A 24,674-nucleotide genomic window follows, 5' to 3' on the forward strand; every position below is an offset into this window, starting at 1 on the left:
CATTCATTAAGACCCTAGGGATCTTGCATTGACAAGAGCAATGTAAGGTGAATATATACCAGCTTTAGCTTTGGGAAGAACTGGATAAGCAGAGAGAAAAGTGTGAGCTTCCTGATCCTTCCTATTGTTTGCTCCTCATCTCACTCTCTGTCTTTAATAAGAATTGTGGTGAGAGAAGCCACATCCAGTGGTGACTCTGAGAGTGGACAAGAGTGGGCACCATGCATCTGTTACCACCGTACATAGTGGGTGGTGGGTCAGGAAACCCAAGGCATGTGGCCATGGCACAGGTCCTGAAAAACTGGGTGTTGGCTTGAAGGCTGTCAAGGTCCACACTGGACTCTCAGTCAGCTTTGCTGATAAAGGTCATTAGAAGACTCTTGTTACACCAGCCATATGGGAGACTGGGGGATATGTTCAGAGTTCTTAGAACAGTGCCTGTTTCTGAAAAATAGGGGGAAACTCTAGAACTCTAGTCCAAGAATGATGAGGGTGGAGGGGCAGGGTAGAAAAGACCTAAATTAAAAAGAAAATCGCAGACCACAGCCTGATCCATCTGATGGACTCATTGTATAGCAGAATCCTCCAAATGTTGTCAACAGAAGAACTGTATGATGACCAGTAGCCACTTAAGAAGTAAAGGAGGAATCTGGCAGTTCCTCAAATGGTTAAAAATAGTTACTATAGGATACAGCAACTCCACTCCTAGATTTATACTTAGAGAAAAGACAATGTATGTCCACGTAAAAACTCGTATGTGAGTGTTCATAGCAGCATTATTCATAAAAAGTAGAAATATACCAAATGTCCTTCAACTGATGAATGGATGAATGCAATGTGGTATATCCATATCGCTTCAGTCGTGTCCGACTCTGTGCGACCCCATAGACGGCAGCCCGCCAGGCTCCGCCATCCCCGGGATTCTCCAGGCAAGAATACTGGAGTGGGTTGCCATTTCCTTCTCCAGTGCATGAAAGGGAAAAGTGAAAGTGAAGTCGCTCAGCCGTGTCCAACTCTCAGCGACCCCATGGACTGCAGCCTACCAGGCTCCTCCGTCCATGGGATTTTCCAGGCAAGAGTACTGGAGTGGGGTGCCATTGCCTTCTCCATACCATGGAATACTGTTCAGCGATAAAAACAGATGAAGTACTGATACCTGCTACAACCTTGAAAACAGTATACTGAGTGAAAGAAGCCAGTCACAAAAGACTGCATATTATTTGATCTTATTTACATGAAATGTTCAGAATAAGCCAATCTATAGAGACTGTATTAGTAAAGATTCTCCAGAAAAGTGAACGTGAAAGTTGCTCAGTTGAGTCCGACTCTTTGTGACAGTATATATGTATATATATATGTTCATATATGTATATATATATGAGGAGAAAATGGAAACCCACTCCAGTATCCTTCCCTGAGAAATCCCATGGACAGAGGAGCCTGGGGGACTATGGTCCTGGAGTCACAAAGAGTCGGAGGCGATGTATATGTATACATGGTAGTTTAGTTGCTAAGCGGTCTCTGACTCTAAGCTCCTCTGTCCGTGGGGTTTCCCAGGCAAGGATCCTGGAAAATATACATATATACACACACATATATGTATGTGTATATATATGCAACTATATATATACAATATTGCTTATAATAAATCTCTCTCTACATATGTACTGAGTATATTCTGTAAGATCGTATAGAAACCTGACCAAACTTTTTGGCCAACCCAATATATATCCATCTTGAAGGAGGAAATGGCAAGTCACTCCAGTACTCTTGCCTGGAGAATCCCGTGGACGGAGGAGCCTGGTGGGCTGTAGTCCATGGGGTTGCTCAGAGTCGGACACGACTGAGCGACTTCACTTTCACTTTTCACTTTCATGAATTGGAGAAGGAAATGGCAACCCACTCCAGTGTTCTTGCCTGGAGAATCCCAGGGGTAGGGGAGCCTGGTGGGCTACTGTCTATGGGGTCGCACAGAGTCGGACATGACTGAAGCGACTTAGCAGCAGCAGCAGCAGCAGCAATATATATCCATATAGAAACAGTAGGATCTCTATATCTGTATAAAGATAGATGTATTCTGTTTCTCTGTGTGTGTATGTGTGTGTTTACGGGAACAGGGCAGGGGAAGGAGGAGAGATTTATGATGAGGAAATGGCTGGTGAGATTACAGAGGCTAAGTCCTACCATCTGCCATCTGCAAGCCGGAGACCCTGGGAAAGCCAGTGGTATAACTAAGTCTGAGTACAAAGGCCTGAGAACTAGGGGAGCTGATGATGCAGATTCCAGTCTGAGGGGAGGAGAAAATGAAATAGACATTCAGTCAGTGTGTCAGGAAAACAGGGGCCAATTCCTCCTTCCTCCGGGCCCTTAAGGGACTGGCTGATGCCCACTCATGTGGAGGAGGACCATCTACTTTACTGACTCCACTGCTTCAAATGCTAATTTCAGCCAGAAACACCTTCACAGACACACCCAGAAATAAGGGTTAGTCTGCGCATTCCTTGGCCAGTCAGGCTAATATGTAAAATTAACCATCACAGAGAAAGAAAGTAGGACTGGAAGGATGGGGGGATGGATGGGGCTCAACATCCATCCATCCTTGGGGAGTGGGGTTTCTTTTCAGGCAGTGAAAATGTTATAAAATTTGTTGTGGGGATGCCTGTACAACTCTGCGAATATCCTGGAAGCCATTAACTTGGATTCTTTAAATGGGTGAATTGTATAGTGAATTACATGTCAATAAAGCTGTTTGAAAAAAATGAAAAAAGATGTGAGACTCCTCCTGAAAACACCGAGGAAAAGTTACTCACTGTGAAGGGAAGAGTAATATATAGGCAGATTTTGGATATTTAAAGATCCAACTCCTTAATTCACTTACTTATGGGAACGATGATCATTTATCTCTTCCAAGCTTTCCCAAGAAGTCTTCCTTTAATCCCTTCAGTCTACAGAGGCTATTTTTCTTTTATGAACATGCATCAAAATGATGATCTGTTATCAGCCATTCGGCATTTAGCTTCCGAAGTACAGCTCTAAAGTCATGGGAGCGTGTCACCAGTTCACAGGGAAAATTCATCTTGAGACTTTATGCTGATAACTTTATTGTTATTTTTATTGTTATTGTTTCTTTATTGTTATTTTTCTGTTCCTATCGTTTGTCTAGCCAATTCAGTGAACGCTCCCTAAGGGCAGAAGCAAGTACAGTAAGTCCCCTACATACAAACACATTCTGTTCTGAGAGCAAGTTTGAAAGTCCAGTTTGTTCAGAAGTCCAACAAAGTTAGCCTAGGCAGCCATCTAACACAATCAGCTATATAGTACTGAACTATAATAGGTTTATAATACTTTTCACATAGATACTACATACATAAAAAGCAAACAAAAAATAAAGCATCTCTAACCTTATAGTCCAGTACCTTGAAATGTATGCACAGTACAACAGATGGCATACAACACATCTTTGCAGGTTTGTATATAGGGGACCTTCTATAAGTTTTTTGTACCCCATGGAGCCTAACACAGTGTCTTGTAGTCTCGTGGCATTTAAAAAACTCTGCAGAGAGGTGCTGATAGTGTTATTTCAAGCCTACTTTGTCTTCCAGGTGAAGGTTTCCATAACTACCATCACACCTTTCCCTTTGACTACTCTGCGAGTGAATTTGGCTTAAATTTCAACCCAACCACCTGGTTCATTGACTTCATGTGTTGGCTGGGGCTGGCCACTGACCGCAAACGGGCAACCAAGCAGATGATCGAAGCCCGGAAAGCCCGGACTGGAGACGGTAGCGCCTGACTCTGGACCCTCCATCCGCGCCCGCTGTCAACGACGCCTCGATTCATGGCCTTTGTTACTACACTTCTCTTGTTCATTGGATCGTGGGAGGGGGCGCAAGCTGGGGAGAGAACAGAATCCACGCAGTTTGGGGATTTTTTCGTTGGTCTCAAAATAATGTCAAGATACAAACTATCAATGAAAAGAATTTTTTAAAAGTCAGTGTAACTATGCTTTAACACTAGAACGCGGACATGTGATTTAATCGCTATAGCTACAACATGTCATTCAAACATACATCGTCATGTGCTTGTACTTGTACGTGATGTTAACCCTGACAGGATGAAGGAATTTCATATTCTTTCAGTGTGATTCAGGAGAGCCTTAGTTTTCTGTTTCTGTTTTAAACCCAACCTTATTTTTAAACAGACTATCTGAAGGAGCAGAGAGGCAGGGTGGAAGACAAAAGAGAAGGTCTAAGTAGTAAGTAAAGGATGTTTCTGCTTTGTAATTATTGTGTGTGTTTATTGTTGTTTTAAAGTAAGAAAATTGAAAATGTTAAAAAATGAGAATACAGGAAATGGCTCTCTTATTTTTTTGCCCTGTTTCCAGCTTGTTAATGTTCCACTTTCTTTGCTTCAAGGGGGTCTGTTCACTGCTCAGCTAGTTTTGTGTCCTGAGCTGTCCGTCCAGCTGACCCTGTAAATCAGTGCCTGTTTTAAGTGTTTGATTTTGTTCTCTTTGCTATTGTCATTTTAAGGTGTAGAACTCAGAAGTGCCAGACATCAAATGAAGCTCAAATGAAGCTCTCATTTAAATGTTTAGACACCTAATTTATATTCTAATTGATCCTAGCCACTGATGCATGTACTTTACCTACTCCTGCTAAATAAGCATATTAATTTTCCACACCAGGTCATCAGATCTGAATAACCAACAGTTATCTAGAACTCAGTGTCTACAAATGTTTCACCTGCATGCGGCCTTCATTGATTTTGCAGCAAGGCATAAAGTGATCATTATGTAGCCTCTGGATTTTAAAAAAATTTGTGTGTTAAGTTGCCTTGTAAAGAGCATGTCGAATTAATGGGACAGCGTGCCCTTCATGTTAGATGTTAGAGCAAAAGAGAGCCTTATAGTTTGGCATCAGAGCACTTCGAAGATAGTGCTTCAAACATAGGGAAGATGTAGGATTTAAATTTAAATTTTTGAAAAGAAGTGACGCCGGTAGGGAATTGTCATAGTAAAGTTCTTCATCCAGCAGGTGTTTAACGGTGTTATTTTTGCCATTAATAATGTGTAAACTATGAGTGATTCACAATAAATGATTATGAATTCATTGGTGTTCTTGACCTTATACTTAAACCCTGTTTGAATGTCCCTCAAGGGTGCCTTATGCTTTGTGATGACCACATAATGCACATTTGATTTGGGCTCTGGGCTAACAACAGCCCCTAAAACGGGACCTCTCCTATCCCATCAGTCTTACGCATAACCAGAGGGAAAATCAGCAGGTTTTATTTGGACTGTAGAACAGCAGTCCCCAACCTTTGGCACCAGGCGCTGGTTTTGTGAAAGACAATTTTTCCACAGATTGGGGTGTATGTGTTGCGGGGAGGGGGTGGTTTCAGAATGATTTAAGTGCATTACATTTATTGTGTACTTTGTTTCTATTATTATGACACCAGCTCTACCTCAGATCATCAGACATTAGATCCCAGAGGCTGGGGACCCCTGCTGCCCCAGTGGTGTCATTTCTAACTCACCAGTACCTTCCCTTGTACTGCTTAGAGCTGACACTTGGGAACCCAACTCCTACATGTCATCAAAACATCATGAAGCATCCCTTCTTCCCCACAGCCCTGCCAGGCCCCCCGGGGGTGACCCGAGGTGGGCAGATGGACTCAATTTGCGCTCCAGCCCTGCCTCTCAGCTCTGCCCCTTGCCATGCTCCTCACTCTCTGCCCATCTTTTGCCCCAAAACAGTGCCCTGGTCATCAGCTGTCAACACCCTAGCCTGCCTGCAGCGGAGTGGGAGGCCAGCCCTCGGTGGGGGCCAGACAGGACTTTATTCGTAAGGACTCTTACGAGGCATTGTTCGGCTGCTTTGTACCCTAACCATATGTTGCTAAGACCTTGAATGCAGTGTTGGTAGAGTGTAGATATAGTCCAAGACGAATCTATATCCACCTGAACTAAAATGACCTTGATTGGCCATATTTCTGTGAACTTTTGACCCCTCAAAGTACTAAACTTATTTGCTTGTCCATTAATAGAAAAGATTGCACTTGGAATCTTTCTAATCTTTTCATGAAAGGAGGCTGTTTCACAGCTAATCCAAGTAAATCCAGAACATCTGGATTTACACTCCTCTGAACTTGAGTGCCACATTTTTTTTTTTATCTTTTTTGGTTGTGCTTCATGGAATATGGGATCTTAGTTCCCCAACCAGGGATTGAACCTGTGCCCCTGTATTGGAAGTGAGAAGTCTTACCTGCTGGACCCCTGGGGAAGTCCTAGGTGCCACATCTTTACCCAGGAATGAAATAAGGACTGCCATGGTTGTTTTTTTTTTTTCTTTTTTAATCAACCCCAAATTACACATTTTATTATTATTTTTATTAGAGGATAATTGCTTTACAACATTGTGTTAGTTTCTGCTGTATTATGAAGTGAATCAGTTATATGTATACATATATCCCCTCCCTCTTAAATCTCCCTCCCACCTACCCTCATCCCACCCTTCTGGTCATCATAGAGCACCAAGCTGAGTTCCCCCATGCTATACAGAAGCTTCCCACTAGCTACTTCCCATTTACTTTACACATGGTAGTATATATATGTCAGTTCTATTCTCCCAATGCGTCCCACCCTCCCCTTCTTCCCCTCCCCCACCAAGGACTGTTGATGGAGTGGATGAAGGTTAGAGCACGCCAGAGTCTTCCATACTCACCTTCCCTGCAGGTCTCTGCAGCATCGAAGGATGCAGTTTTCTCATCTGTAAAGAGAAGGGATGAAATCAGACTCTGTCTCAGGTCCCACCCAGCCCTGACATTCACTGGCAGCAGCAGAGGCAGGAATATGCCTGCGTTCAGATTGCAAGCACCTCTCAAGCCTTTCTAGAACCTAGGAGGTCAAATTTGAAGGGAAATAATTGAGTCTGAGTGGGAAACCACAGACTGAGGCCAAAAGGAAAGAATGTTCTTGGTAAAAATTAAAAAGTGTATGTGTCTCATTTATTTCCAACATATAATGAAGCAGTAAAAATAAGTGTAACCCATGAAAAATAACTTAATAAAAGAAAGTACTGCCAAAGACTCCAGCTTAGTAGAGTAGTGGAAATAGCACTGGACTCAGAGACCAGGAAATGGGCTTCCCTGGTGGCTTAGACAGTAAAGAATCTGCCTGTAATGCAGGAGACCCAGGTTCGATCCTTAGATCGGGAAGATCCCCTGGAGAAGGAAAAATGACAACCCACTCGAGAATTCTTGCCTGGAGAATTCCATGGAAAGAGGAGCCCAGCAGGCTACATTCCATGGAGTTGGAAAGAGTCAGACACGACTCTGACTTTCACTTTCACGACTAAGACTTTCACTTTCAGAGACCTGAGCTTGAATTCACTTTTTTTTCCAACTGACATGAAACTGACCTATAACATATTAGTTTCAGGTGTAGAACACTGTGATTTGATATTTGTATGTACTGCAGAATGACCACCATAGTAAGTCTAGTTAACAACCATTACCACACATAGTTACCTAATTTATTTCCTGTGATGAGAATTTTTAAGATCTCCCCTCTTACAAACTTTCAAATAAACGATACAGTGTTATTAACTCCATCTGAAGCAACTTAGCACTCACACACGCACATGAAGGTACCATTTACTAATCCACCGGGATTAGTCTCTGAACCTGATTAGTCTCTGTCTCTGAACCTGAGTCCTCATCCACAAAAGAAGAGTAATACTATGTATCAGAGAAACCCCGGCGGCCTCGAGCATAGGGCCTGGTGCCTCCTCGATGAGGAACCATCCACCGGGGGTGAGTGCTTGTCCTAAGAAAGAAACTGCTGCTAAGTCACTTCAGTCGTGTCCGACTCTGTGTGACCCATAGACGGTAGCCCACCAGGCTCCCCCATCCCTGGGATTCTCCAGGCAGAAACTGAGATGTAGTCAAATAACCACAGACCAGAAGTGAGGAGGACCAATTTCCAGTTCTTGTTTTGCTACTAACTAGCGGAGCCTGGTGGGCTGCCGTCTATGGGGTCGCACAGAGTCGGACACGACTGAAGCGACTTAGCAGCAGCTGGATGGTAAAAGGCAGTAGAACATGTGCAAAGGAGCCAGTTTGACATGAGATTATTTTGAGTTTGAGATACTTTAAAAACAGCAGATGCAAGAAGGCGCCCTGACTTCCTTTTTCCTTCCTAGAAGCAGAAAACAAAATTCCTGTGTGAAAGATGCCCAGTCTGTACCAGGAGGAAAGAAATGTTCTTATCTCCACAGACAGGGAGAAGGTGCCAAGAGAAATCAGTACAAACAAGCCCTGTTCAAACAGCCCTTATCTCCCTTGAGCTGCTGCTGCTAAGTCGCTTCAGTCGTGTCTGACTCTGTGCAACCCCATAGACGGCAGTCCACCAGGCTCCGCCGTCTCTGGGATTCTCCAGGCAAGAACACTGGAGTGGGTTGCCATTTCCTTCTCCAATGCATGAAAGTGAAAAGTGAAAGTGAAGTCGCTCAGTCGTCCAACTCTCAGCAACCCCATGGACTGCAGCCTACCAGGCTCCCCCGTCCGTGGGATTTTCCAGGCAAGAGTACTGGAGTGGGGTGCGATTGCCTTCTCCATCTCCCTTGAGCAGCCCCATATATTTTAGTTACCTTTTCACAATTACTACTCTCTGTTCTACCTAGTGCTGTGCTGAGTCGCTCAGTTGTGTCCGACTCTTTGCAACCCCATGGACCGTAGCCCACCGGGCTCCTCTGTCCATGGGGATTCTCCAGGCAAGAATACTGGAGCGGGTTGCCATGCCCTCCTCCAGGGGATCTTCACAACCCAGGGATCGAACCCAGGTCTCCTGCGTTGCAGGCAAATTCTTTACCATCTGAGCCACCAGGGAAACTAGTTCAACCTAGTATATGAGCACTTAGACCCAACCATTTTGGAGGTCTTTTTAAAAATTTATTTATTGAAGTATGGTTGATTTACAATGTTGTGCCACTCTCCACTGTACAGAATAGTGACAGTGACACACATATACATTCCTTTTTAAATATCTTTTCCATCATGTCTATCCCAGGGGATTGGATATAGCTCCCTGGGCTATACAGTAGGACCTTGTTGTTTATCCATTTAGAATGGGGGGGGGGGGTCCTTCATTTTTTCTGTGAAAGTTCCCAAGTCCATGTAACAATAAAATCTGTATGCTTTTCTCCTGCAAATCCACCTTTGTTTTTGTTCAGTTGCTTAAGTCATGTCTGACTCTGTGCGACCCCAAGGATTGCAGCACATGGCATGGCCAGGTGGCACAGTTGGTAAAGGATCTGCCTGCCAATGCAGGAGACACAAGAGACACAGGTTTGCTTCCTAGATTAGGAAGATCCCCTAGAGAAAGAAATGGCAACCCACTCCAGTATTTTTGCTGGGAAAATCCCTGGGACAGAGTAGCCCGGCGTTCCACAGTCCACGGGATTGCAGAGTCAGACACAACTGAGCACATGTGCACAGACCGCTGCACACCAGACTCTTCCTCCACGATCTCCCAGAGTTTGCTCAAAGTCATGTCCATCGATTCATGTCCATACAGATGCCATCCAAATATCTCATCCCCTGTCGCCCCATCTCCTCTTGCCCTCAATCTTTCCCAGTATCAGGGTCTTTTCAAATGAGTTGGGTCTTTTCAAATGAGTCAGCTCTTTGCATCAGGTGGCCAAAGTATTGGAGCTTCGGCTTCAGCATCAGTCCTTCCAATGAATATTCAGAGTTGATTTCCTTTAGGATTGACTGGTTTGACCTCCTTGCTGTCCAAGGGACTCTCTAGAGTCTTCTCCAGCACCACAATCCATCTTATGTCAGCATAACTCTGCCCTGACTGTAAGAGGGTAAAAGAAAATTTTGCCTTCCCTGCAATTCTAACCTCTCAGCGCTTCTGTGTCCACCCACCTCCCTCCATTGTATAGGAACCGACTGGATTAGGGGATTGCGTTATCCTTGGGTTATCCTGTCCAGTTCTGCAAGTCTGTCCTCTCTGCAGACAGAAGGCCCCGCAGGCTGGCTCTGTCCAGCCCCAAGCAGTTCCCTCTGCACCTCTGCCTTCCTTCCTGAGCCTTCACACTCCCATCAGAGGACAGGTCTGGCTTGCAATGTCCTTTATGCTTCTGTAGCTCATTTTTTCTCCTCATCAGGAGCCGGGATAGATTTGTGCAGGGGAGAGGTTTAAGCTAATGGAAAGGAATGAGCTTGGGGATTACCTGGGAGGTTCATTTATCCATTTCAATCCTGTCCCCAATTACACAGGAGACTGAAAGCCAGTTGTGTTCTCCGTGGACGCTCATGTGAAAAACAGGGAAGGAAAGAGAAATTTTATAATCCCTTTTCAAATTTCCCCATTTTTAGGTCAGGGTATGAGCCCCGTAGACCCGTCTTGACCCTTCCTCGAAGTCGGGGGTTGGGGGAGGGGAAATCCGCTTGCTCTCCCTCGGGATCTGTGGCGTCCACCTCCCCATCCCCCACCCTCCACCGCCCCAGGAATGTTCCTGGTTCTAAGTTTGCACCATCACAGGAGGAAGGCACGTGCTCGTCCAGGAACGCCCATGAGGCACAAAGCCCGTGAGCAGCTTCTGTGGGTCCGGGACAGCAGCCTTTTTCTTCTCTTCCTCCTTCCCCCACCCTCCACCCCTCACCCCCACCCCCGCCCCCACCACAACACCTCTGACTCCCTGTGCGGAGGATCAGCCAGCTACCTCCTGCCTCCTCACAGGCTTCAAAATGAAAAGAGCAGCTGACCGCACCAGAGCCGGCTGGCCTGTGCAGGCTTTGGCCCCAGAAAGTGCCCTTCCTCACCGGGCCAGTCGGACCAGGAAGGACCCTTCCTGAATGACAGTTACTGGCGGAAAGAGACTCTGCCTGCGACCATCTGTCCAGATCCCTACTCACTACTCGGCGTCCCCTCTCCACCCCCTTTCCTCCCTTCCCAGTCACTGAGAGAAATCTCCCAAGTTGCTTTTCTAATAGAAGCGCCAACTGCTGGGCACCACCCCTCCCACCCCACCCCCGCACCCTGCGGCCCATGGACAAAACCACCGGTTCCCACTGGATGGGGTGTGGTTGTGTTTTTAACACCAGATTTCGCTTAAGCCTGGGCTCACAGCCTGTGGAAAGAGAGGGGCTGCGTGTGGACAGCGCTCCTCTCCTGGGACCAGGGTTCTTGGCCTTCCCCAATCAATGGAAATTGGCTAGAGGCCAGATAAGACATTCAGGCAAGGCTTTACTGGGGCCCCGCTGCAGTGTGTGGGGGGGCGGGAGTGGAGGGGTGGCAGAACAAACAACAGGTTCCCTGGCTTGCTTGTTGCCGGCCAGGAGGGGAGAACTTGTTCCTTAAATGGGGTGAGGATAGGAATGTGCCCAGGGGTCTGGCAGAGGAGTGGCTTAGGTGGTTTGCCCATCCCTCGGGTGATGCGGTGTACAGGGGGCATGCGCCGTAACTTGCTTTTGCTCCTGACGCTCTGTTTCTGCTCCAGGCTCCTCAAAGGTAGCAATTAGGTTTTTTGGTCTCTTTGCCAGAATTTGCCCCAACTACACACGCACGCAGTTATTTTTAGTCCCATATAGTTCCTTTGTATTTTGTTGCTCGAGGAGAGGTGTGTCCAGGAGCAAGCATTGCAGGGCAGCACAGGGTCCCATGTCCCAGCCTATCTCAATGTGACAACACTGTGTGTGAGGATGGGTGCCCACACCAGGTACACGGTGTGGTCATTGTGATCATTGGTGGGAGATGACCTGGTCTGCTCACTAGGATACCCAGGGTCTCAAAGCAAGAGTGAATGAGCAATGCGGGTGAGGATGTTCTGGTTCTGGCAAGCAGGCTTCTCACACCTGATGGGGAGAAGATGGAAAGACCCACTTCAGCTCCTTCCTGGCCCTGAACGCACACACAGCTCCTTGAGGGCCAGAGGGGCTCCCTCAGATCTCTCCTGTGGACTAAAAGGCACTTAAGCACTCCTAACGTCATAAAGTGCTCGTTTCAGGTGTGCCAAGCGACGAGCTCAGCTGTTTGCACTGTTCTCTTCACCTCCTGCTAGACTGAGCCATTTGTAACACACAGGATCTGAATTCTGAGAGTCAGCTTGTTAGAATATGTACAACTGAGGTGAGATGGGAAAAATTATCTCCAAGTGGATACTCTGTCTTTAGTGTTAGTTGCTCAGTCGGGTCTGACTCTTTGCGATGCAATGGGCTGTAGCCCACCAGGCTCCTCTATCTGTGGGATTCTCTAGGCAAGACGACTAGAGTGGGTTGCTATTTCCTTCTCCAAGGGATCTTCCCCATCCAGGGAATCAAACCTGGGTCTCCTGCATTGCAGGCAGATTCTTTACTGTCTAAGCCACCAGGGAAGCCCTATATATGCTTTGGCCTGGATGGTTTCAAAGCACTATTCTAAATGTGAAGACCTTGGGACTTCCCTGGAGGTTCAGTGGCTAGGAATCCACATTCCCATTGCAGGGGGTCTGGGTTTGATTCCTGTTTGGGGAGCTGGATCCCACACCCTGAAACTAGATCGCACGTGCCACAACTAAGACCCAGTGCAGTCAAATAAACAAACATACTTTTAAAAAGTGAAGTCCTTGCTTTTGCCTCGATGTGGGAGATTTTTAAGCAATGATACTTTGGAGCCTTTTCTATCACCTGCTTGTTCATTTTGAAGCCAGGGGCCTGAATCCATTTAAAGGCACTGCAATGGACAGGCCATTTTCATGTGGTTTTGTTTAAACATTACTTCACTCCTTGGCCTACATTTATACAACCCAGGGATGGCTGCGTTGTCAACTGGGAGACAAACAGCCTAAGGAAAAATATGCAAAATCGCTGCTTCTCCATCCATAATATGTAAGAGCTATTAATAGAACAATGATTGTTGCATCCATTCTTAGGTCAGAAACTACAAGAATCCATAGCGAGCAAGCTTAGGAAGTACTAGATTCAGCTTTACCCAAGCAAAAGATGTGGCCAGAAGCTATTCTAGTTTTGTATCCCTAAAAAAGGAAAGAAGGGACAAGTCTTAAAGACAGCATCACTCAGAAAACTGACTCTCTTTCCAAGCCCATGTGAGCAGCTGTTGGAGATATTCACGGGGCATCATTGAGATGGCTAGATATTTCTGCACCATCTCGGGTTTTTTGTTTGTCTTTGTTTCTCTTTGAATTGTTTTAAGTTCCCATCGAAAAGATGCCCTTAAAATGAGCATTGTTGTGTCCAGGAAATTGCAGCTTTATAACACTTGGAAACAATAACATGCTTCAGAATAAGGTCACCACCCGTCATATGCCATGGGGATTCGGCTGCCAAAGCTCCCCATTCCATGTTAGAATCGGGCTGCCTGCATAAAGCTCAGAGATCGCTTAAACCTTCTAACCAACTTGTCTTGGTTTATCTGATTTTAACACTGTCTTCTGTTGTAACAGTCAGTCTGTTGTTTTCTCATTTGCTTTAACTTGAACACTGCCACATCAGAGAGAAAGAGAAAATAGGACAGCTTGAGGAGGTGTAAAAATCTAATTACTCTTTGAAAGTATGCATATGTATCTATTTTTTTCTACTCTCATTTCACTTGTCTTTTCAGCTCTAAATAGGAGAATGCTCCTGGCTTGTGGGTATATAGTACTTAAGGGTTATTTCTAACTGAAAAGAACATTCTTTATTACAAGTTCTAGGCCAATGATTGTAATGCATTTCTAAAATTTCTTTTGCACCAGAAAGTCAAATGAAAGCACATCAGGTATGACAGACCATGAGTGGTACCACAGAACCTTAGCAATGTGCATGCTGCATGCTAAGTCGCTTCAGTCGTGTCCAACTCTTTGCGAGTCTGTGAACTGTAACCCACCAGGCTCCTCTGTCCACGAGATTCTATAGGCAAGAATACTAGAGTGGGTTCCTCTTCCCTTCTCCAGGGGATGGATCTTCCTGACCCAGGGATGGAACCCGTGTCTCCTGCATTGGCAGCCGGGTTCTTTACCACTAGCACCACCTGGGAAACCCTAAATCTTAGCAAACCAGTCTGCAAATGACACCTCAGATCACTGAAATTTTGCTCGGCATACCACCTTTCAAAAAACAATGGACAGGAAAAAAAAAGGGAGAGGGGGAAACTTCATTAGAAAGAAAGGTATTTCCCCAAATTCCACATAATTCTGACCACATTTGGCTCAGTTTTCTGACTGTATTACAGCTGCAGCTATAAAATAATAGGCAAAGAATTCACATCTCCTGTTTAAGAGCCATGCAGATCATGCCAGACTTAATCACCAGGGTTTTCCTAGCAGGCAGAACAGGGCCTGAGGTGGGAGGAGTTCCATAAATGTGACTGAATGACTGGATGAATGAATGGATGGATGCAATGCCATGCAATGCAATGCAATGCAGAAACAAACTATTTAGTATTGTTGTCTTAGGTTTGAACTCATTCCGTTCTTCACCTTGTTAAAGGTGAAACCCCAGGCAGGCAATCCCAAGTTTGTGGTGTGCACACCAGTATCCTAAGCTCCCAGGAGAGAGCTTACCAGGTACCAAGACCTCAACATTGTTGGTTCAAGTGTCACTGTTTGTGAATACAGATGGGATGCAGCAATCCAACCTACAAAAGTAAATTGTAGACTTAAAAAAATATTCACAATCTCCAAGTTGAGAGTTTATGTTTTATTTTTTGCTGTTTAAACTTTTTATTTTGTATTGGGACATAGCCAGTTGACAAACAATGTTGTGATAGTTTCGAGTATGGCGAAGGCACTCAGCCACACATATACATGCATCCATTCTCCCCCAAACTCCCCTGCAATCCAAGCTGTCATAACATTGAGCAGAGCTGCCGGTGCTATACAGTAGGTCCTTGTTGGTTATCCATTTTAAATACAGCAGTGTGTACATGTTGATCCCGGAACTTTCTTTTCCTCTCATCCTTCCCTCCACCCCAACAACCATAAGTTGGTTCTCTAAGTCTGTGAGTCTCTTTCTGTTTTGTAAGTAAGTTCATTTGTATCATGTCTTTTTAGATTCCACATACAAAGGATGTCATAGGATATTTCTCCTTCTCTGTTTGACTTACTTCACTCAGTGGGACAGTCTCTAGGTCCATCCATGTTGCTGCAAATGGCATTATTTCATTCTTTTTATTGGCCGAGTAATATTCTATTAATGGCAACCCACTCCAGTATTCCTGCCTGGAGAATCCGACGGACAGAGAAGCCTGTCAGGCTACAGTCCATAGCATCACGAAGAGCTGGACATGACTGAAGTGACTTAGCAGAACCACATTTTCTTTATCTATTCCTCTGTCAATGGACATTTAGGCTACTTCCTGTTGCTATTTAGTCACTAAGTTGTATCTGACTGCAACCCCAAAGAGTGTAGCTCACCAGGCTCCTCTGTCTGTGGGATTTCCCAGGCAAGAACGTTATGTTTTCTTCAGTGGGAATTTTTAGCACTTCAAGCCTGGGAGATGGCATCTCAAGTAACCCTGAGAGAAAGGAGGTGAGAGAGTGAGCTAGATTACATAGAAGTTTTACAACAAAGGGCAGGTAGTCTGAAAGCAAAAGATTATTATTAATTAAAGAAAACCAGACAGAACGTGGTCCACTGGAGAAGGGCATGGCAAACCACTTCAGTATTCTTACCCTGAGAACCCCATGAACAGTATGAAAAGACAAAATGATAGGATACTGAAAGAGGAACTCCCCAGGTCGGTAGGTGCCCAATATGCTACTGGAGATCAGTGGAGAATAACTCCAGAAAGAATGAAGGGATGAAGCCAAAGCAAAAACAACACCCAGTTGTGGATGTGATTGGTGGTAGAAGCAAGGTCCGATGCTGTAAAGAGCAATATTGTATAGGAACCTGAAATGTCAGGTCTATGAATCAAGGCAAATTAGAAGTGGTCAAACAGGAGATGGCAAGAGTGAACGTCGACATTCTAGGAATCAGCAAACTAAAATGTACTGGAATGGGTGAATTTAACTCAGATGACCATTATATCTACTACTGTGGGCAGGAATCCTTTAGAAAAAATGGAGTAGCCATCATGATCAACAAAAGAGTCCAAAATGCAGTACTTGGATGCAATCTCAAAAACGACAGAATGATCTCTGTTCGTTTCCAAGGAAAACCATTCAATATCACGGTAATCCAAGCCTATGCCCCCATCAGTAACGCTGAAGAAGCTGAACTTGAATGGTTCTATGAAGACCTACAAGACCTTTTAGAACTAACACCCAAAAAAGATGTCCTTTTCATTATAGTGGACTGGAATGCAAAAGTAGGAAGTCAGGAAACACCTGGCGTAACAGGCAAATTTGGCCTTGGAGTACAGAATGAAGCGGGGCAAAGGCTAATAGAGTTTTGCCAAGAGAACTCACTGGTCATAGCAAACACCCTCTTCCAACAACACAAAAGAAGACTCTACACATGGACATCACCAGATGGTCAACACCGAAATCAGATTGATTCTATTCTTTGCAGCCAAAGATGGAAAAGCTCTATATAGTCAGCAAAAACAAGACTGGGAGCAGACTGTGGCTCAGATCATGTACTCCTTATTGCCACATTCAGACTTAAATTGAAGAAAGTAGGGAAAACCACCAGACCATTCAGGTATGACCTAAATCGAATCCCTTATGATTATACAGTGGAAGTGAGAAATAGATTTAAGGGACTAGATCTGATAGACAGAGTGCCTAATGAACTATGGATGGAGGTTCGTGACATTGTACAGGAGACAGGGATCAAGACCATCCCCATGGAAAAGAAATGCAAAAAAGCAAAATGGCTGTCTGAGGAGGCCTTACAAATAGCTGTGAAAAGAAGAGAAGGGAAAAGGAAAGATATTCCCATCTGAATGCAGAGTTCCAAAGAATAGCAAGGAGAGATAAGAAAGCCTTCCTCAGTGATCAATGCAAAGAAATAGAGGAAAACAACAGAATGGGAAAGGCTAGAGTTCTCGTCAAGAAAATTAGAGATCAGTCCTGGATGTTCATTGGAAGGACTGATGTTGAAGCTGAAACTCCAATACTTTGGCCACCTGATATGAAGAGCTGACTCATTGGGAAAGACCAGTTCACATCCAGCAGATGTGAACTGAACTGAATGCATATATATGGAATTTAGAGGGCTTCCCTGGTGGCTCAGATTGTAAAGTGTCTGCCTGCAATGCGGGAGACCCGAGTTCAATCCCTGGGTTGGGAAGATCCCCTGGAGAAGGAAATGGCAATCCACTCCGGTACTCTTGCCTGGAAAATTCCACAGACTGAGGAGCCTGAGGAGTCCATGGGGTCTCAAAGAGTCGGACACAACTGAGCAACTTCACTTTCCTTTCCTTCTTTCACTTTCTTGTACCACTTTTTCTAGAGTCTACACATATGTGTTAATATAAGATATTTGCTTTTCTCTTTTGGACTTACTTCACTCTGTATGACAGCCTCTAGGTCCATCCACATCTCTGCAAATTGTACAATTTCATTCCTTTTTATGGCTGAAGATAATATTCCAGTGTGTGTATATATGCACATATATATATATATATATATATATATACAGGATATACATTCCATTCCATATATATATATATATATATATATATATGCCACATCTTCTTTATCCATCCCTCTGTCAGTGGATATTTAGGTTGATTCCATGTCCTAGCTATTGTAAATAGTGCTGCAATGAACACTGGGCTGCGTATATCTTTTGGAATTATGGTTTTCTCCCAGTATATGTCCAGGAGTGGGATTGCTGGGTCATATGATAGTTCTATTTTTAGTTTTTAAAGGAACCTCCACATTGTTCTCCACAGTGCCTGCACCAATTATTTCTGACTCTTAAGAAGGAAACAAATTCTTGTGGAAAGGAAGGAATCTTCCCCATCTCCCATCCCATCATCCCAATATAGTCACATGGCTTGGACTTCTTTTACAATCACTTTTCTAAATGTGTAGGAAAAAGAAGTAACTTAGTCCTGAGCCTTGGCTTAAGGATTTGACCCTTGATGATTAAATGGGGGCGGGGGAGGTGCTTGGAATTATAGACAAAAAGAGTTACATGCTTTCATTGAAAATAGGCCAAGCATCATCAAACAATTAAATACATTATTTCCCTTTAATAGAAGCTCAAATCAAATGTCTCACTCAATCAAACTAAGTTAGGAGAGAAACCATCTGTCCACTCCGGGTTCAACTCCAGCAGGCCTGTGTCGAATACCATTGGCTGAGGCCTGTTTGTATCATTAAAAAATTATCTTAACTGCTCACTGCCAAAAGTAATTTGCCTAGCATTGTCCACTCCTCGGAAGCAGAACTAATGTTTCCTGTGGCTGTGAATGTCTGTGAAATAAGATCACAAAATAAATGCCTACAGGCAGCTGGAGAGAGTGAGCTGATAATAGAGAGGAGCCCTCTGTAGGAGTTGATAAGAAAGACCTAAGGGGACGAGTGTGCCGATGGCCACAGGGTACTCCAAGAAGCTGCCAGACCTCTGAAAGATGGACTGATTTGGGGAGTCTGGACCACACACACTGGATTATAAGTAGTCTAGGGCGTGTCACTGACTTCAGATTCTGGCTCCCTCAGTGCCTCATACTCGATGTAAGATCTAGGAAAGTACTGATAGAACAAGATGTGTGCAGATGTGTGCTGTGTGTGAGGGTGTGCTCTCGGTCTCTGTCTTCCTCCCCTTCCTCCTCTTCCTCCCCAGCACCATGACCATCACCATCCTCTTTCTCCTGCTCCTCCTTCTCTTTCTCCCCACCTCTTGCTCTCTCTCTCTCATCTCTGTCACTCTCTCCCTCCCTTCCTTCCTCTACTTCCAAGGAATTGTTGTTGTTCAGTTGATCAGTCTTATCCGACTCTTTGCGACCCCATGGACTGCAGCATGCCAGGCTTCCCTGTCCTTCACTATCTCCCAGAGTTTGCTCAAACTCCTGTCCTTTGAGTCGATGATGCCATCCAACCATCCAAGGAATTACTCGGTCATCTGCCACTGAGGACCTTGCTTTGGGAAGTGCAGCTGCTGAGGGCTGGAGAGCCGTGGTCTAGAACCTGGCCAGCGATCACAGGAAACACACAGGTGAGGAGAAGAAGCACGGCAAGGCAACAGCGTGTCCTGACTCCTGCCTTCTCCAAGGCTGGGTTATCTCTCCCTCTGTAGTTGCTCCTCGGAAGTTGACCTTGGATGCTGTATGCACTTGTTTGCCCCTCCACCCCACTCTTTTCTTGGGGAGGCTGACGGGCACGCATGATATCAGCAAGCTGGCTGGGACTGGAGAGTGGGACCACCAGCACGATGGAGGGTGGTGAGTGAGGTCCAGGCATTGGTGCCCCGATTCTCTCCACCCTTGCTGCATACTTGAGCTGACAATCACGATCAGTCTCTCTTTCCTCGGAGCTAAGGGGGCTAGTGGTGCCCCTGTCTCATTAGCTCCATTCTGTTGCTTTCAGTGGCTTAACAACCCCATGCCCCATGCTTTTTCGAGTAGCCCGGATGACAGCCATAGAGGTGTGTCGCTCAAATCTTTTTTCAAGAAAGAATTTACCAGGACATTCCTGGTGGTCCAGTGGCTAAGACTCCGCACTTCCAGTACAGGGGTCCTGGGTTCCATCCCACACTCTGGAATGAAGATCAAAGATCCTGCATGCTGCAACTAAGACCCGGTACAGCCGAATAAATAAATATTAAAAAAAAGAATTTGCCATTGAGCTGCAAGGCTGCAGCTAACCAAACAGCCTTCAGACTTTGAGACCTATTGTTGCTGTAGTTTCGATTTTCCTGAACATCCCCAGACGGTGACTGAGCATCGTGGGTAAGCCTAGCCGTTTCTGCCCAACAAGAGGGACTTCACTAACTGGCAGTCTTTGCTCACCGTCCCTGTTGAATCAGTTAAGATTCTGTCAGATCTGAATGGCGCTCTGAGGCTTCCCTGCCCAGTCCTGCTTCCTCCTCTTTGTTCTTCCACAAGGATCAGACCAGCATCAAAGAGCACAGTATTTCCCTGTTCATTCCTGTTTCCTTCCCCTTCATCCTCCATAGGCATTACCCCCAATAAGTCAGTTACACCCTAACTCCACCCTAGCATCTGTTTCCTGGAGAATTCAGCTAAGCCATCCCTTTTAACACTCTCTTCAGATGACCCTATTTGATTGTACCCCCTCTTCCCTCCCAGGCCCTCGGTGGGCATCCCTTAGTATTCAATGAATGTGTTTCCCCTGGGTTCACAAACTGACTTGGGGGTGGGGAGAAGCCCCTGAGAGCTTCCAGGACTGCCCTGCCTGTGACAGTGGACAAAAGCAAATGACACTGTGAGGCCCCAGTTTCCGTCACTTCTTGGCTTCCCCACCACGCTTCCTCATCATCTACCCGTGTGCTTCTATCCTGGCTCCTCCAGGCCTGGGAACAGCATCCCAAGACAACAAGCTGGAGAGACAGGGAGAATCTCTTGGAATGTGGGAACCAGCAGTGACAGGAATAGGAAGTGCAGGTCTCTGGTTTTTCTCAAAAGAACCTTAGAAAAGCACATTTAATCTTAACCTTCCCTTATGGCTCATGGGGGAGACCTGGGTTCAATCCCTGGGTTGGGAAGATCCCCTGGAGAACGGAACTTCCTTGAACTTCCCTGGTGGCTCAGACAGTAAAGCATCTGCCTACAATGCGGGAGACCCAGGTTCAATCCCTGGATCGAGAAGATCTTGTGGAGAAGGAAATGGCACCCCACTCCAGTATTCTTGCCTGGAAAATCCCATGGATGGAGGAGCCTGGTAAGCTAGTCCATGGGGTCGCAGAGTCAGACACGACTGAGAGGCTTCACTTTCACCCACTTCAGTATTCTGGCCTGGAGAACTCCCTGGACTGTATAGGCCATGGGGTTGCTAAGAGTCGGACACGACTGAGCGACTTTCACATTTACATTCATTCATAATCTTAACCAGTTGGAAGAAAATGTCCCAAGTCATTGAAGACAGAGCCAAAAACAGAAACCTCCCAAGTCTATTCATTTTCCCTGGAATCCAAACATGTTATGTCTTGGGAGCTGGACTGTTCGGACATCCTGGGCCTGATGGGTGCTATAAAGAGAGGAGGTTAAGAAGTGGGTGTTCTCTGCAGGAAGGAGATTGTGCATGGCTTGGGTTAGGACCTGTGATGACTAAGGCACTTTGGAGCAATATCTGGCTTAGGAGCTCCTAGCCCTATCTTTGCAACATGCCACATATTTCCTAATTCTCTCGAGATGGGATGAGTGTCATGAAATCCTAAAAACAGAATTAACTTAGTTATAGAAAGTGAATAGGGGGGCTTCCCTGGTGGTCCAGTGGTTGAGATCTGCTTTGCAGAGGGAGGGGTCGTATGTATACCTATGGCTGATTCATGAGGTTTGACAGAAAACAACAAAATTCTGTAAAGCAATTATCCTTCAATTAAAAAATATATAAAAAGGATCTGCCTTGCAATGCAGGGGACACCAGTTTGATCCCTGGTCTGGGAAGATCCCACATGCCATGGGGCAACTAAGCCCATATGCCACAAATACTGAGCCCATGTGCTGCAATTACTGAAGCCTGTGCACCTAAAGCCCATGCTCTGCAACAAGAGAAGCCACCATCATGAGAAGCCCATGCACTGCAACTAGAGAGTAGATCCCACTATCCACAACTAAAGGAAGCCTGTGCTCAGAACAGCCAAAAATAAATAAGTATTTTTCTAAAAAGTGTGTATGTCCTAGAGAGCCTACATTTGAGGAGGGGGGGCAGGTCTAATTTCAAGAATTCTGGCTTATTAACAAAAATACACTTATGATCAGAGCTTTAATTGTCTTTAGGCTTCAGAAAATTCAGTCTTATTGTTCATGCATCATTTTTAGGAGAGGAAAAGAGACGAAGGAAGAGGAAATATGGCTGCGATACCCTGGAACTTCAGAAATGCTCCTAACCACATCAGACATTGGTTCTTTCATGTAATACATGGAGCCAAGTAGTTCTCCACTTGTGTCCTCCACCCCCAATTCCTTAGATTTGTGATTTTTCCTTGATTTTCTTTTGACTACAGGGGTGCCTAGGGAAATACCAAGTGAAGGAGAAACAGTACCTCTCTCCAAAGAGCCTGGTAAAAACCTTAATTCTCAGATACCTCAGCCTCAGGCAACTTTCCGATCCTGAGGTTCTTCACTGAGAATCTTGCTTCCATTTTTGGATTGAGCTCCCACATGTATGGGCTTCCCAGGTGGTGCTAGTGGTAAAGAACCTTCCCGTCAACGCAGGAGACATCAGAGACGTGGGTTCGATCTCTGGGTCAGGAAGATCCCCTGGAGGAGGGCATGGCAACCCTCTCCAGTATTCTTGCCTGGAAAATCCCATGGACAGAGGAGGCTGGCAGGCTACAGTCCATGGGGTCACAAAGAGTCAGCTGTCCCTGAACAGCAGCAAAAATGCAGAACTTTTTCAGGCTCCAGTTCTAGCCCATGGGGCTGTGTTGCCCTCAACCACTGAGCCTCAATCAGTGGCTGAAACACTGCAAGCCTTTCTCTCTGAGATTCTATTCTTTCTAATCCTTGGACACTTTGCCCCCAGAGGCAGCACTCCACGCTTCCCCCCATCCTCTCCTCTCTCTTTACCTCAATCTCATTTTCTGATTTATTTCCTCTGACTCTTCCCTTCACTTGCTAGAGCTCCCCTGTCCATTTCAATTATTTTCCTAAACTCCCGCTGGAAACAAACTCTTCCATTTCAGGCTTCTAGCCTAGCAGCTGCTGCTCTGCTTCACCCCACAGTCACTGGGGCCAGGCAGGGGAGGTAAACATTCTCCTACTGGCTGCCTTCCACTGGTGTTTCCAACCCATTACTTCTCCACTCTCGTGCGAAAACTCTGCTCACTTGATTCCCCCAACATTCACACATTCTCATAACTGCCACCACCCTCTTGCTCCTCTCACCTGTGACCTCCAAGTCATGCCCCCTTATACACAAAGTGCTTTGCCTTCTTGTTTACATACTTTCTTTCTCTCTACACCATGTCCAGCAGAAGTTCCTATTGTTATGTCTGTGTGAACAGTATCTCTGTGTTGGTTATAAGTTTGTGTGCATGCTAAGTCACTTCAGCTGTGTCCAACTCTTTGCAACCCAATGGACTGCAGGCTGCTAGGCTCCAGTCAAGAATACTGGAATGGGTTTCTCCAGTCAAGAAGACTGGACTGGGTTGCCATACCCTTCTTCAGGGAATCTTCCCAATCCAGGGATTGAACCCAAGTCTCTTATGTCTCCTGCATTAGTAAGCAAGTTCTTTGCCACTAGTGCCATCTGGGAAGCATAATAAGTTTAGCTGTACCTAAAATCCCCAAATAAGTGGCTTAAATAATAGAGAGTTCGTTCACATAAAACAAGTCTAGAAACTAGGCCTATCAGGGTGAGAAGGGTGAATCCATGTTACTGGGGACTCAGTCTTTCTGTTCCAACACCTTAGCCTTGGTTTCTATCCTTCAAGAGGTGTCAGGGTTCAAACTGACTGAAAGGCTAAAAGAAGAAAAGGGGGAAATGAAATGGCAAATGGATGCACCTTCCAGGTGACTGCTCGCTTCAGTTTTCCCAGATCGTCCTCCTCTCCAAGAACTTCTCCTTACATATGTTCTTTGCTGTGCCAACTGCAGAGAAAGCTAAATGTGCTCTTTTAGCTGGTCTCATGGCTGTTCTGAGTAAAATCAGTGAAAACTAATATTCTTGCCTTGTAGTTTTTGTCCAATATCATTGACCTTCACTTCTACTCTGCTTCACCCACCCTATTCTTCGTGACCATTCTTGGTACTTTGTTATGCCTCACTCCTGATCAACTAAGTTTTAATAGCCTCCTCTCTGGGCTTCCCAGGTAGTTCAGTGGTAAAGAATCTGCCTGCCAATGCAGGAGACACAGGAGATGTGGGTTCAGTCCCTGGTTCGGGAAGATCCCCTGGAGGAGGAAATGGCAACCCATTCCAGTATTCTTGCCTGGGAAATCCCATGGACAGAGGAGCCTGGTGGGCTACCATCCATGGGCTCCAAAAGAGTTGGACATGACTTAGGGATTGAACACACATACACACATCCTCCTTTCTGATCTGCACCATCTACCCTTGCAATCTCTGTGCTCTCACATCTGTTCTTCCCCCAGATCAAGTCCCTTGGTCCTTTTTTTTTTAAGATTTTTTTTTTATGTGGACCATTTTTAAAGTCTTTATTGAATTTGTTACAATATTGCTTCGGTTTTATGTTTTGAATTTTTGGCCACAAGGCATGTGAGATCTCAGCTCCCTGACCAGGAATTAAACCCACATCCCCTGCATTGGAAGGTGAGCCTTAACCACTGGACCACTAGGGAAGTCTCTCCCTTGATCCTTTTATCCCCACCCCCTGCCCCTGCATTTGGGTAACTTACAAACTGTTACATCATTTTGGATCCTTGACGAGCCAGACACAAAGATGGAATTAGATGTACCAGAGATTTATTGAGGGAAATGCCTGTAAAGATAAAGGGGGAGGGAGCGGGAGTCATCAGGAGAGGTTTTGAGCCATGATGCTGGTGTGACACCTGTGAAAGGAGACAGGGAAGGCAGGTTCTGACTGCAGCACAGTTCTGAGAAAATCTCCATCAGGTCACTGGAAAGTCCCGGAGCCAAGATTGCCCAT

General features: G+C 45.4%; 1 protein-coding gene across 1 annotated transcript in view; it reads left to right on the plus strand.

Annotated features, from left to right (window-relative positions):
- SCD5 (stearoyl-CoA desaturase 5) overlaps window positions 1–5,111 on the plus strand; it is a 169,480-nt gene extending 164,369 nt beyond the window's left edge. Inside the window, exon 5 of the mRNA XM_081583375.1 lies at window positions 3,603–5,111. Coding sequence (XP_081439501.1) covers window positions 3,603–3,793 — 191 coding nt within the window. The 3' untranslated portion in view covers window positions 3,794–5,111. The remainder of the gene's footprint in view (window positions 1–3,602) is intronic.
- The last annotated feature ends 19,563 nt before the right edge of the window (window positions 5,112–24,674 follow it).

Source organism: Giraffa tippelskirchi, chromosome 1 (genome assembly GCF_054371585.1).
Source record: "Giraffa tippelskirchi isolate mGirTip1 chromosome 1, T2T-mGirTip1v1.2.pri, whole genome shotgun sequence".
In the NCBI taxonomy this organism is placed as follows: domain Eukaryota; kingdom Metazoa; phylum Chordata; class Mammalia; order Artiodactyla; family Giraffidae; genus Giraffa; species Giraffa tippelskirchi.